This window comes from Conger conger, chromosome 18 (assembly GCF_963514075.1).
Source record: "Conger conger chromosome 18, fConCon1.1, whole genome shotgun sequence".
Classification (NCBI taxonomy): Eukaryota; Metazoa; Chordata; class Actinopteri; order Anguilliformes; family Congridae; genus Conger; species Conger conger.
In genome coordinates this window covers 25723150-25737283 of record NC_083777.1, presented here as the reverse complement: position 1 = coordinate 25737283, position 14134 = coordinate 25723150, and the positions used below count along the sequence as shown (strand labels likewise).

The window sequence follows — 14134 nt, the reverse complement described above, 5'->3', positions numbered from 1 at the left end:
CAAGGGGTGCATCTAGAACATCAAAAACATTTAAACAAAACAACACAATACAAGAGCAAATTAAATTATATATGTATTAAATATAGTGTGTAATACAAAAAATACGGTGTGTTTGTTCAATAACCAGTCATTGAAAAGGTATCCAAGTACGACACACATTGTGCAACCCTTTTAAAATCGTATGGTCTCGCCCGACGGTCTCTGACCTAACACGTGGTAGATGCCCTTCTAGTCACACTATTCAACATGTCTGCGCTCTTGAGATCGGCACGGCTACTCAAGTCATCACCTATTTCTCTGTTCCAGATCGCCGGGGCGAACATACGTGGATCAGCGCTTAGCAGACTATATAGCGGAGCGCTCGTTGGCCGAGGAGTCAGAGTTAATCCAAGGCAAAGCTCGTTTGCGCTCGGCGTTAACAGGTAGTGTCTGATGTCTGGACAGTGGCTAGCTAATGCTAACTAGCTACCATGCTGGTATATGAAGCATCGGTCGTCATTGGGGACAGCGGCAGTACTCTGCTTTTGACCTTAGAAATAACGCAGACCATTTTAACTTCAGTGATAACCGCATGACTGAAAACGATAAAGCTAGGCATTTTATTAAGCCCAATTTGGTGTGGACGTAGGTGTACTTCTGCAAGCTAGATGAAGACATGTCAGCTAACGTTAGAAGACAGGCCTCCTTATGATAAAAGGCTAACGTTAAATTCACAGCAAGCGTGTGTATGAATGATGTCAGTAGCGAGTCTTGTAGCTTTACGACTGTACTGCCAATTGTTTCGAAAATGCATTGGCAAAATATATTTCAAAGGTTTACTTCCGCTCACTTGATGTGGTAACGCTAATGCCTTGTCTGCCAGTTTATTAGCTTGATTGCTATGTACCCAGGCTCTATAAGGAAACGTTTAGTGCCGAACAGTTATGCTAACAGTAATTAACACGTTTCCGTCAAAGTGTGAGAGGGAATTTTCTTAGCGAGTTACCACGCAATGTCACAGTTTGACATTGGCGTCATCTCCAATGCGGAGACCAGAGACGGTGTTGGCCGTAGTCAGATAATCTGCGCACAGCATCACCTGCCGTGTGTTAATGACCCATGTCGCTGGAATTTACCCAGTGTTTTTATACATTATATATATGAGAACCTGTTTAATACGTTGTCTTCGTTCTCGGTTCGAACAATGCTAGCCAACATACCCCAAAAAACGAAATTGCTAATAATTCAGTACTCCCGAAATACTGCTGAATGATTATTGGTGCAAAAGCCGGTGTCACTCTGACACTGATTCAGCATGTGACTGCACTCAGTGGCACACAATACGTCTCAGCCCTTTTCAGGAAGCACAGACGCACGATTGCGTTCTGTTTTTTTTTTTTTTTTTTACAGTGTTTTTAAGGTTAAGTGGTTAAGGTGAATGCCTGGGACAGGCAAGGCCGGGGGTTCGAATCCCAGCGTAGCCACAATAAGATCCGCACAGCCGTTGGGCCCTTGAGCAAGGCCCATAAACCCTGCGTCGCTCCAGGGGAGGATTGTCTCCTGCTTAGTCTAATCAACTGTACGTCGCTCTGGATAAGAGTGTCTGCCAAATGCCAATAATGTAAATGTAACGTACAGTAGTGTACGGGAAGTCCTGAACATTGTCCCCCCCCCCCCCCCCAGGTTCGCATGGCCCTTAGCTGCGGCCCGTCATACCGGGGTTGCCCCGAGGCAGGAGAGCGAGTCCAGATACCAGGGCACCTCCGTGGTTCGGGCCCGGCAGGGCATGCAGTTTGACGAGGCCGTGACCCGGCTGAACCGCATCGTCAGGCGCTCCGGGCGCATCACGAAGACCCTGCTGATGACCATCTTCCACGACAGCTGCCGCTCAGGTACACGCCGGCACAGAGCCCGCGCACGTACACACGCGTGTGCACACGTATACACCTGCATGCAGACGCACGCACACAAACAAACGCATACATGCATGCAAGCATTACCATGTCACAGGGGAACTCAAGTAATACTCCCTGCAGTCCCCTGCCTTTGCCAAGTTTGCTCATGTCTCCCCCTCTCCCTCCCTCTCTCTCCCTCCCCCCCTCTCCCCCTCTCTCCCTCTCTCTCCCTCCCTCCCTCCCTCCCCCCCCTCTCTCTCCCTCCCTCCCCCCCCCTCTCTCTCTCCCCCCTCCCCCTCTCTCCCTCCCTCTGTACAGGGTTCCCCAGTGGGAACCTGGCCCTGCTGCTTCTGCGCAGCTGTGGGTCCCTCCTCGCTGAGGTTCACCCGTCGGAGCGCACCGAAATCGTGCACAAGATATGGGACAAACTGCGGGAGATGGGTAGGTGCCAGGAGGGACGGGACGGGGTGGGGTGGGGTGGGGGGGTTTAGTGCGGCGGGTGTGCAGGCCGGCCTGTAGCGTAGTGGTTAAGGTACATGACTGGGACCCGCAAGGTCGGTGGTTCTAATCCCGGTGTAGCCACAATAAGATCCGCACAGCCGTTGGGCCCTTGAGCGAGGCCCTTAACCCTGTATCGCTCCAGGGGATGATTTTCTCCTGCTTAGTCTAATCAACTGTATGTCGCTCTGGATAAGAGCCTCTGCCAAATGCCAATAATGTAATCTATATGTAATGTAATGGATGGTTAGAGGAGGGGGGCAAGCGGGTCTGAATACGGATCCAACAACAGTAGTGTGAGAGAAAGGTTTACAGTACCTCAGTTACTAAAGCAAATGTCATGTATTATTGGATCTAGTATCGGTACATAGTCAGTTCGGTTGTATTTGGTGCAGAGTTGCAGTGTGCTGCCCAATGTACAAGACGGGTTCCCTGACACAGTCAGTCCACGTGGGGTTCCACAGCGTAGAAATATGGGTGTGTTTGGGCAGTGCTCACCGGTCCTCTGTGGTTGGGTGAACTAGTTTGAATGCCGTACGTGGCTGTTGGTCCTGACCCCCTGCCTTGCGTCGTGTGCCAAGGTATGACTTATGACATCAGCCACTACAACACCTTGCTCAAGGTGTACCTGCAGAATGAGCACAAGTTCTCCGTGACCGAGTTCCTGGCCAAGATGGAGGCCGCCAAAATACAGCCCAACAGGGTGAGTGCACCAATCACACGCCCTCTTATTAGGGTCTCTACTGAATATGCTGCTGTCATAGGTGCCCTATTATTTCTGATCGGATGGTGTGGAACTGAAGGAGTGCTTTAACCTCTTCCTATAGCACTTCGACCTGGAACTGAGGCTAACCTTCCTTTGGTTTTTTACGGAACATGCATGTAGTTTGATTATGAAATAAGTCATTTAGGGGTACCTCCTCCATGTTAACGGGTTCTCTTCTCCGGTATTTAAAGACGGCTGTTGTATTATATGCCGTTGTCCCACGGCTCCATGCATTTGCTGTATTCGCACACATGCACCAGACAGAGGTACGCTGCTGATTGTTTGCCATTTTCGAAAAGTAACCGGGGGGCTATCTTTTGTCTTCTTTGGTCAGGTGATGTATCAGAGTCTGGTTGCTGTGTACTGCCAGGAGGGAGACATCGAAGGTGCCGGGTGAGATAAAGAGTTTTAAAGCTTATAAATGCAGATGGAAGTCTAGCTGGTCTAGCGCTTCCTTGTATGTGGCTGAGCAGTGGCTCAGTCATCTTGGCAAATTTTGGAAATATTTAACGGTTGGTATGGGGTATCAAACTGAAGTCCGAGTGGGCCGCAGTCTCTGGTTTCCTTTCAACCAGCATGCAGTTAAGGCCTTTATGTTATTTTATTTGACCTCCTAAAGGTGATTGAGAACAAATTCTCATTTACAACACTGGCCTAGCCACGAAGCCATGCCTCATACAAAATATAGTCATTGTTTAAGCATTTAGTTAAACCGGCAGACACTGTGGCCCTCCCGGGCTGGAGTTAAACCAGCAGACACTGGCCCACCAGGGAGGGATTCACATCTGGTGATTTAGCATGGCTGTTTAATGCTGTATTGGCATTTGTAGTTCGGGAGCACTGATTGGCTACGCCGCAGGTAGTAATTGGGCTGTCAGTGACGCCATGTTGGGGAGCGGGGGCTTACCGAGTGGACTCCTGTCTCCTTGCAGTAAGATCCTGGAGTGCATGAAGAGTGCGGAGATGCCAATCTCAGAGGCCATCTTCAACTCGCTGATCACTGGCCACTCCCGCGCGGGGTGAGACTGCTCTCTGGGGGAGTGTGTGTGTGTGTGTGTGTGTGTGTGTGTGTGTGTGTGTGTGTGTGTGTGTGCGCGCGCGTGTGCGTGCGTGCGTGCGTGTGTGTGTGCGTGTGTCTGCTTGTGTATGTATGTATGTGTGTGTGTCTGCGTGTATATATATATATGTGTGTGTGTGTGCATATATATATATATGTGTGTGTGTGTGTGTGTGTGTGTATATGTGTTTGTGTGTGTGTGTCTGCATGTCTGCTTGTGTATGTATGTGTGTGTGTGTCTGCGTGTGTGTGTATATGTGTGTGTGTATATACAGTGGGAGCAATAATTATTTGATCCCTTGCTGATTTTGTAGGTTTGCCCACTTACAAAGAATGGAACTGTGTAGAATTATAATCATAGGTACATTTTAACATTGAGAGACAGAATATCACAAAATAATCCACAATAACAATGTCATATACATTTTATTAATTTATTATCGTATTTTTGCATGAAATAAGTATTTGATCCCCTACCAATCAGCAATAATTCTGGCTCCCACAGACCAGTTAGTTTTCCATTAAGAGGCACTCCTAATCTCAACTCAAGTGTGTGAGAGTGTGAGAGTGTGAGAGAGTGTGTGAGAGTCTCTCTTTGCATGTCCGCTGATTTGTGACTGCGCAGACGGGCTGTCTGCAGAAGTGTGTGTGCGTGGGCTGATGTGTGTGTGTGTGTGTGTGTGTGTGTGTGTGTGTGTGTGTGTTGCGCGCACAGGGACATGGAGAGTGCCCAGGACATGCTGGAGGTGATGAAGGCGGCCGGGATCGAGCCGGGATCCGAGAGCTACCTGGCCCTGCTGAACGCGTACGTGGAGAAGGCCGACATGGAGCACTTCAAAGAGGTGAGCCCAGCAAGGAGGCGACCCCGACGGGGACCCTCCTGGATCTGGGGCCTGCGTCAGCAAGCAGGGTGTCTGAGGCAGGCGGAGAACTGGACCGAGTAAAACCTGGAGCTCTCCCTAATCTGGAGCACGGGCCCCAAGCAAAACGAGTCGTTTGTTCCCTGTGCAGTTACTCAGCCGAGCGACTGTGTTTGTGAAACAGGCCCTCGGTGCGCATTGACTCATTAGGTGCTGGATGAAACGTGGACGAACGCACGCCCCGGGAGAAAAACACACCCCGACACTTCATCGCGTTACGACACGCTGCGCGGAGTTGCGTGAAATTGTGTCGGAAAGGGGAGGTGTCTTTCGGGAGATTGTCAATCGATAATCTGCAGGGATGTCCCGCAGAGAGAGTGGGCGGTTGACAGTGCCCCTCTCCCTGTGCCCCTGACAGCTCCTGGAGGCCATGAACAGGTCTGATGTCTTCCTGATGGACAACGAGTTAATGGAGGTGCTGTTCACGCTGGCCAAGGCCGGGCATCACCAGCATATCCCCGAGATCCTGGCGCTGATGAGTCTGGAGCACGGATATTTGGCAGGTATTTGGGTACAAGCAGAAGCTCGGGGGGGGGGAAGATGGCGGCAGATCTGAGTGACACTGGTAGGCTTGGAGGAGGAAGAGGGCCTGCATGTTAAGGTGTCATGGGAAGCCAAATCCAGATCTCTCCTTCTCTCTCTCTCCCCCTCTCTCTCCCTCTCTCTCCCACTCACTCTCCCCCTCCCCCTCCCCCTCCCACTCACTCACTCACTCCCTTTCTCTCCCTCTCCCTCTCCCTCTCCCTCTCCCTCTCCCTCTCTCCCTCTCCCCCTCTCTCCCACTCACTCTCCCTCTCCCTCTCTCCCTCTCCCCCCTCCCTCTCCCCCCTCCCTCTCCCCCCTCCCTCTCCCTCTCTCTCCCTCGCCCCCTCTCCCCCTCTCCCCCTCTCCCCCTCAATCACTCACTCACTCTCCCTCTCTCCCTCACTCACTCACTCACTCCCTCTCTCCCTCCCTCTCTCTTCAGACGCCATGAACCTGTGTCTGAGGCTGCTCAACCTGGATCTGGAGGACACGGTCATGACCTTCCTCAAGACCTTCCCCCTGTTCCTGAATGAGGAGGGGGAGATCGGCGAGCCAGGCAGCTTCCTGCTGCGCCACTGTGTCTACAAAAACAAGGTGATCCCCCCCCCCCCTCGCCCGTCACACGCCTGACCTGGCAACCAGCCCCCGGCCTCACTCTGGCAACCCCTCCCACTAGCAGCAACACAACAAAATGAGCCTTATAATTAGCAACCAAGTTTATATGGGTATTGTGTTACCGCTTGTCTTCTGTTTTTCAGCCGATTGAAAAGATTCAGCAGTGCTGTAGAGAGCTCCAGGAAGCCCAACTCCACTCCACACCATTACAGTACTCCCTGCAGTGTGCTCTTGAAGCCAATAAAGCAGGTGTGTGTGTGTGTGTGTGTGTGTGTGTGTGTGTACACACACGTACCAGGCCATGTACATTAGTATAAAAATTTAAAAAAATAAAGAAATAATTGAATATTTGAAATGAAAAGTCTCCTAAGGAGCTTGATCTCTTGAGGATCCTGTACTGTGCTTTTATTATGAAATAATTGGTTGAGAAAAGTTGGTTCATCAGACCACTGAAGTGATAGGAGCAGCGTGGTATATTGCTCTATTCATGTCCCGTTTCTTCATCTCTGTGGGATTGTGTGTATATTATAGTCGTAGGAGCTGGAGTCACAGTTACTCACGTATGTTTAATGCAGGGTAACGTCTGTACGAATGCGCTGTTTTAACACGGTGCTCTTGCACCCCGGCAGGGCTGGCATTACAGCTGATGAAGATGATGAAGCTGGAGGAAGGTCTTCCCGTCAGGCCGCATTACTTCTGGCCTCTGCTTGCTCAGTTACAAAAGGAAAACAACAAGCAAGGTGGGTCCGGACTCCAGAACCACTACCCGGTTCCCCACGAGCGAAGCGGGCTGGAAGGCTGGGGAAGATGTGTTATTTCTGTAGAGTCCATGTCAGTTCAGGAAATTAGTTGACATTCAGTTTATTTTATTTCCTGAATCTTGAAATTGCATTGCAATTCAGGGACTTGATTTCGAAATGAAACACTTTGGCCTTTCCTTTTAAATAGTCCTTCAAAATTTGGAAACTGCTTTTAGTTTTTTTTCCATCCATCCATCCATCCATCCATCGTCACCTGCTTATCCGGAGTCGGGTCGCGGGGGCAGTAGGCAAAGCCGGGTATTCCAGGCGTCCCTCTCCCCAGCAACGCATTCTAGCTCCTCCTGGGGGATCCCGAGGCGTTCCCTGGCCAGGAGAGATATATAATCTCTCCAGCGGGCTCTGGGTCTCCCTCGGGGTCTCCGCCCAGTTGGACGAGCCCGGAAAACCTCCAAAGGGAGGCGCCCGGGAGGCATCCTGATGAGATGCCCGAACCACCTCAATTGGCTCCTTTCGATGCGAAGGAGCAGCGGCTCTACTCCGAGCTCCCTCCGGATGTCCGAGCTCCTCACCCTATCTCTAAGGCTGAGCCCGGCCACCCTACGGAGGAAGCTCATTTCGGCCGCTTGTATACGCGATCTCGTTCTTTCGGTCACTACCCAAAGCTCGTGACCATAGGTGAGGGTTGGGACGTAGATCGACCAGTAAATCGAGAGCTTCGCCTTCCGGCTCAGCTCCTTCTTCACCACAACGGTCCGGTGCAACGCCCGCATTACTGCTGACGCTGCACCGATCCGCCTGTCGATCTCACGCTCCCTTCTACCCTCACTCGTGAACAAGACCCCGAGATACTTGAACTCCTTCACTTGGGGCAAAGACTCGTTCCCAACCCGGAGGGAGCAATCCACCGTTTTCCGGCAGAGAACCATGGCCTCGGACTTGGAGGTGCTGACTCTCATCCCGGCCGCTTCACACTCGGCTGCAAACCGCTCCAGTGCGTGCTGAAGGTCACGGTCCGATGAAGCCAGCAGAACCACATCATCCGCAAAAAGCAGAGATGCGATTCTGAGGTCACCAAACCGGACACTCTCCTCAACTCGGCTGCGCCTTGAGATCCTGTCCATGAATACCACAAACAGGACCGGTGACAAGGGGCAACCTTGGCGGAGTCCAACACCCACCGGAAACGTGCTTGACTTTGTGCCGAGAATGCGGACACAGCTCTCACTTTGGTTATACAGGCACCTGATGGCTCGTAACAACGGCCCCGGTACCCCATACTCCCGCAGTACACCCCACAGGGTTCCCCGGGGGACACGGTCGAAAGCCTTCTCCAAGTCCACAAAGCACATGTGGACTGGATGGGCAAACTCCCATGACCCCGCCAGCAACCCTGCCAAGGTAAAGAGCTGGTCCACTGTTCCACGGCCAGGACGGAAGCCACATTGCTCCTCCTGAATCCGAGGTTCGACCGTCGGTCGGAGCCTCCTTTCCAGTACCCTAGAGTAAGCTTTCCCAGGGAGGCTGAGGAGTGTGATACCCCGGTAATTGGAGCACACCCTCCAGTCCCCCTTCTTGAAAATGGGGACCACCACCCCGGTCTGCCACTCTACAGGTACTGTCCCCGATCTCCACGTGACACTGAAGAGGCGTGTCAGCCAAGACAGCCCAACAATGTCCAGAGCCTTCAGCATCTCAGGGCGAATCTCATCTACACCCGGCGACTTGCCACTGAGGAGCTTTTTGACTACCTCAGCAACTTCCGCCAGGGATATAGGTGCAGATTCCCCCGAGTCTTCAGGCTCTGCCTCTTCCACAGAGGACGTGTTGTTCGGATTCAGGAGCTCCTCGAAGTGCTCTTTCCACCGCCCGACAATATCCCCAGTCCGGGTCAGCAGTTCTCCTCCCCTGCTGAAAACAGCCTGAGACAAGCCCTGCTTTCCCTTTCTGAGTCGTCGGATGGTTTGCCAGAACTTCCTCGAGGCCAACCGAAAGTCCTTCTCCATAGCCTCCCCGAACTCCTCCCATACCCGGGTTTTTGCTTCAGCCACTGCCGAAGCTGCAGCCCTTCTGGCCACCCGGTACCTGTCTGCTGCTTCAGGGGACCCCCGGGCCAGCTAAGCCCGAAAGGCCTCCTTCTTCAGCTTGACGGCCTCGCCCCGACAGGCACCGATGACCTTCTGGCCACAGCTCCTGCTTGCCGCCTCTGCAATGGAGGCTTTGAACATGGCCCACTCGGACTCCATGTCCCCAGCTTCCCCCGGGATGCGTGAGAAGTTCTTCCGGAGGTGGGAGTTGAAGACCTCGCGAACAGGGGCCTCCGCCAGACGTTCCCAGTTCACCCTCACTACACGTTTGGGTTTACCGGGTCTGTCAGGCAGCCTCCCCGGCCACTTGATCCAACTCACCACCAGGTGGTGATCAGTTGACAGCTCTGCTCCTCTCTTCACCCGAGTGTCCAAGACATACGGCCGCAGGTCTGATGATACGACCACAAAGTCGATCATCGATCTTTGGCCTAAGGTGCTCTGGTACCAAGTACACTTATGAGCTACCCTATGCTCGAACATGGTGTTTGTTATCGACAATCCATGGCCAGCACAGAAGTCCAATAACAAAACACCGCTTGGGTTCAGATCAGGCAGGCCGTTCCTCCCAATCACCCCCCTCCAGGTTTCTCCGTCATTGCCCACGTGAGCGTTGAAGTCGCCCAGCAGAACTATGGAGTCTCCGGGTGGCACCCTTTCCAGGATGCCACCCAGTGACTCCAAGAAGGCCGGATACTCTGAACTGCCATTTGGTGCATACGCACAAATGACAGTCAGAGCCTTCCCCCCAGCGACACGTAGTCGCAGAGAAGCGACCTTCTCGTTCCCCGGGTGGAACTCCAACACAGTGGCGCTCAGCCGGTGGCTTGTGAGTATCCCCACACCCGCCCGGCGCCTCTCACCTTGAGCAACTCCAGAAAAGAACAGAGTCCAGCCCCTCTCCAGGAGTTTGGTTCCGGAACCAGTACTGTGCGTGGAGGTGAGCCCAACTATATCTAGTTGGTACCGCTCCGCCTCCCGCACTAGCTCCGGTTCCTTCCCCACCAGAGAGGTGACGTTCCACGTCCCCAGAACCAGTCTGCGACGCCGAGGATCAGCACGCCCGGATCCCCGCCTTTGCCTACTGCTCGTTGGGCAAAGCACCCGACTCCGATGCCGACCCCTGCAGGTGGTGAGCCAACAGGGCGGCGACCCCACGTGACCAGTTCGGGCTGTGCCCGGCCGGGCCCCATGGGATAAGGCCCGGCCACCAGACGCTCGCCGACGAGCTCCCCTCCCGGGTCTGGCTCCAGCAGGGGGCCCCGGTTTCCCTTTTCCGGGCGAGGTAACTGGGTCTTTGTGTGGCCGTGTCATGGGAGTCTTTGAATCGCTCTTAGTCCGGCCCCTCCCCCGGGACCAATTTGCCTTGGGAGACCCTACTGGGGGCTAACAGTGCCCCCGACAACCTAGCTCCCAGGATCACCGGGACACACAAACCCCTCCACCACGTTAAGGTGGCGATTCCTCGGAGGGAATCTAAAAAAATGCTTGATTGGAATTTTCTGTAAATCTTCGGGTCATGCTATGCCCATGGTGTGGTCGTGCTAATGAGCATTCTGATGGTGCTGGGCTGTGACCAGGCCTGGCCTGTCTCCAGTGAAGCGCCTTTTTGCGGCTCTCTCCTTGTGAAATATTGATGGGGGTGGAGGTCTGGGGGGGGACTGAGAGTCGGGCTGAAAGGGTGTGTGATCTCGCCCCTCTCTCCTCTTCCCTCGGGACGTTCTGCACCGATCTCAGGAGAGAGAAGAAACCCATCCCAGAGTAACGGGCCCCTCCCTGATACCACACGCGACATGGGGGGCGTTTCGATTGACTGCGCGCTTTTTTTTTTTTTTTTTCACCCCCTAGCGTCCAAAAATAAATATTCCTCCGTAACACTCACTGGTTACTCTTGGTGCCGTTTGCCGGGTATTTGGGCAGAACCGGGCACGAGAGAGGTGGTTGCTCTCAGTTTGTCCCGGTGCAGATGGAGGTTTTATTTTGTTTGCTGGCGTGGGTGGGTGTTTCACGGTAGCCGTGGTCACAGGGGGGAGGGGGTGGGGCTGGCCCCGGGGCAGGAGGGCTGGCTGAGGCCCCGTGGGGCCCCAGAGGCCGGCGGGGCCCTCGGGCGAGAAGGCGATCGGTCGTCACGGTACGCTGGCCAGCCTGTCCGCGTCTTCGTCAGGCCCGCCGTCGCCCCCGGAGACCGGGGCGTGAGCGTTAGCACTGCTCAGAGACTCAGGGAAATAACCATCAGATCCTGTTCCTCGTTTGGGTTTCAGTCAGAAGATGAAATGAGACGGGTACCTGACGCTCGCCGCCTGATGATTTAAAAAAAATAAAAAACATTTTCTGAAAATAACAGAAAAAGTGTGGATGTTTCTGGAAGGAAACTGATGGAATTGGGGAGGAAATACAAACGATGGATGGCTCTTCTGAGTTGTGCGAAGGCCCCTGCCAAAATCGGTTTAGTGTATTTATTTTGTCGCGTATGTTGCATTCAGGTTGACAGAATCTGAAAAATGTGGAAAGTTATCTGACCGAGAGCGTTGGAAGGTATACGTTGTCTGTGTCTTTATGCGTGGGCCCATGTTTCCTCCGTGTGCCATGGGCTTTAGTGTCATGAGAATATGTATCAATATATGTATCAATGGGGTTTGTTTTCCAGCAGTTGGGGAGAACTGCTCAAGGTATTACTACATCAAAGTTACAGACGCTCAAACACAGTGGAAGTGGATATTTCGCACTGAAAAGATTGTTTTTGAGTGGATACAGATTATTGTGGCAGTGCCTGGCGCGCTTAGAAACACAATGGAGCCGCAGCCAAAACACTGGGCAAATCCCCTTTCAAATTTGATGACAATCTCACCAAAAATGAATTCTGCATAGAATGGCGCATAGGAATTTTTCCCGAGCTCATTATTGAGAAAGAGAAACTTTTCAGCGATGGGCTTTTGTGGCCCGATAGTCGGACTCCACGTGGCGCGGGGCAGAACCAGGGCCGGCAGGTCCGTTTAAAACGGCCGGTTCAGATCCCGCATCACCTGTGCGTCGACTCGCTGATTCGCTGACCGGCGAACAGTAGCGGGGAAGAAAAAAAAAAAACTTCTCTCGCTGTTTCCCTCGCTGTTTCCCCGGCCCGTCCTCAGATAATAGGCGCTCATAAAAGATGCAGGCGCTCCCGCTGTAGGTGGGGGCGCGCTGGCTAGCGGAGGTTTGGGCGCGGGGGGGGGGGGGGGCGGTAATGGCGTTGCAGGGCAGAGCAGTGAAGGTGACGTGACAAACGAGGACTGACTGGAGTCCATGTAAATGCGGGCGCTCCCAGGGAATTCACTTTGGATTACGCGCTCCGCCGTGCAGCCCCATGCAGTATTAACCGCCGCGGCGCCGTCCACAGGTGGGTCTGCCGGGCGCTCTGGGGGGCCGGGGGGGTTTGGGAAACTTTGCATCCTGATGAGGCGTGGATGGACGCAGGGTGCGGGGTGCGGGGCGCGGGGCGCAGGGGCGGGGGGGGAGGGTGTTTCGGGAAGCATATGCCGCTTTGTGGCTGGAGCCGGGAGCGTGGCGGAGTTGGCCGCCGTCGGCCGTGGAGCTGCCCTGATTGGTTGTGACACTTGGCGGACGTGGTTTCGCGGGGGCCCTTCCGCCTCCTCGCTGAGACGAGGCTTTTATTCTGAGGGGGGCGGGGGCGGGGGCAGGGGCGGGGGGAATTAAAGCAAAACTTCCCACCACGTTGGGAAGCCATTCTTGGTAAAGAGCGATCGCATATACACTCGGTGACCGCTTTATTAGGTACAGCTGTATACCAGCTTGTTAATGCGCACATCTAATCAGCCAATCATGTGGCGGCAACTCGGTGCATTACGGCTTGCAGATGCGGTCAAGAGGTTCAGCTGTTGGTTCATCCTTCACCCTGTTCCTCTATCCTCTCGCTCTGGAAGTTCTCTGGGTGTCTGTGGGCAGTCAGTGTGCAAAATGGCCGCTGTTTTTTCGGGGGCAGCCTGTAGCCTCGTGGCTAAGGTACATGACTGGGGCCCCGGATGGTTTGTGGTTCAAACCCGGGTGTAGCCATGATAAGATCAGTGCAGCTGTTGGGCCGTTTGGCAATAGGTCTATGGAGGATTGTCCCCATCTTCGTCTAATCAACTGCAAGTCGCTTTGGATAAAAGCGTCAGCTCAATAACAAATTATTGTTATTATTATTATTCTTATTCTGGAAGCTTCGCAAATGTACCGTCTTTAAACAAAAACTAAGACCGCAAAATCGTCTCCAACCTTGCCCAGTAACGAGACCCCCCACACACACGCCTTGTGAAAGTGCTGACTCCTGAATTGGCCGCGTGACACGTGATCCCGTGTTTGTGTGCCCACACGCGCAACGGCGCTCCATTGACACTTCCATCGGCATGTTCTATATCCGTCTGGGGGCGGCGGGATGCGAGATGGATTAATGGATTATTCAACAGGAAATATCAGGTGCTGCTCTTTCACAAATAAAAATAAGAAATCATGAATAAAGCCTGCGGCCTCCATTCAGGAGGGAGCCGGTGATAGCTGGCTTGGTTGTCTTGAGAGGGCTGGGTTTATTGAGGTGTGAGGGAGGATGAGTGGGTTAAGGGTGGCCATTGAAAGAGAGATGGAGTGGGGGAGAGGGGGTGAGAGGATGGGAGGCTAGCGGGATCGGACCTCCTGAGCACGCTCCACCTGCCTAATGCTCTCCTCCACCTGAAGGCTGCCCGTCTCCCCACTCCTCCGCGGCGGATAAAAGCGGACTTTATCTTTTATTCAGCGGGAGTGATTTAGCCAGGTGAGCCTTTCAGTGGGTCCCTGAAGTACTGCGATACGAGGCTCGGACGGGCCCCCCCCCCGGCGCACAGGAAGTGCCCCCCTCGCCCAGGGTCTCCGGTGGGTTTGGCGACGGCGGACGGGAGCTTGGAATGCGTGCGTTCCGGGGTCTTCTGCGTCCCGTTCTTTATGCACCCAGCATGTGTATGTCGCTCTGGATAAGAGTGTCTGCCAAATGCCAATAATGTAATGTAATGTAATGTAATGTAA

At 53.5% G+C, this 14134-nt stretch overlaps 1 protein-coding gene across 1 annotated transcript in view; it reads left to right on the top strand.

The window, feature by feature from the left end:
* Positions 1 to 225: 225 nt before the first annotated feature.
* lrpprc (leucine-rich pentatricopeptide repeat containing) overlaps positions 226 to 14134 on the top strand; it is a 57443-nt gene continuing 43534 nt past the window's right edge. Inside the window, 11 exon segments of the mRNA XM_061227585.1 lie at positions 226 to 422; positions 1663 to 1871; positions 2193 to 2315; positions 2954 to 3075; positions 3473 to 3531; positions 4071 to 4157; positions 4911 to 5037; positions 5474 to 5618; positions 6083 to 6234; positions 6399 to 6504; positions 6885 to 6995. Coding sequence (XP_061083569.1) covers positions 247 to 422; positions 1663 to 1871; positions 2193 to 2315; positions 2954 to 3075; positions 3473 to 3531; positions 4071 to 4157; positions 4911 to 5037; positions 5474 to 5618; positions 6083 to 6234; positions 6399 to 6504; positions 6885 to 6995 — 1417 coding nt within the window. The 5' untranslated portion in view covers positions 226 to 246.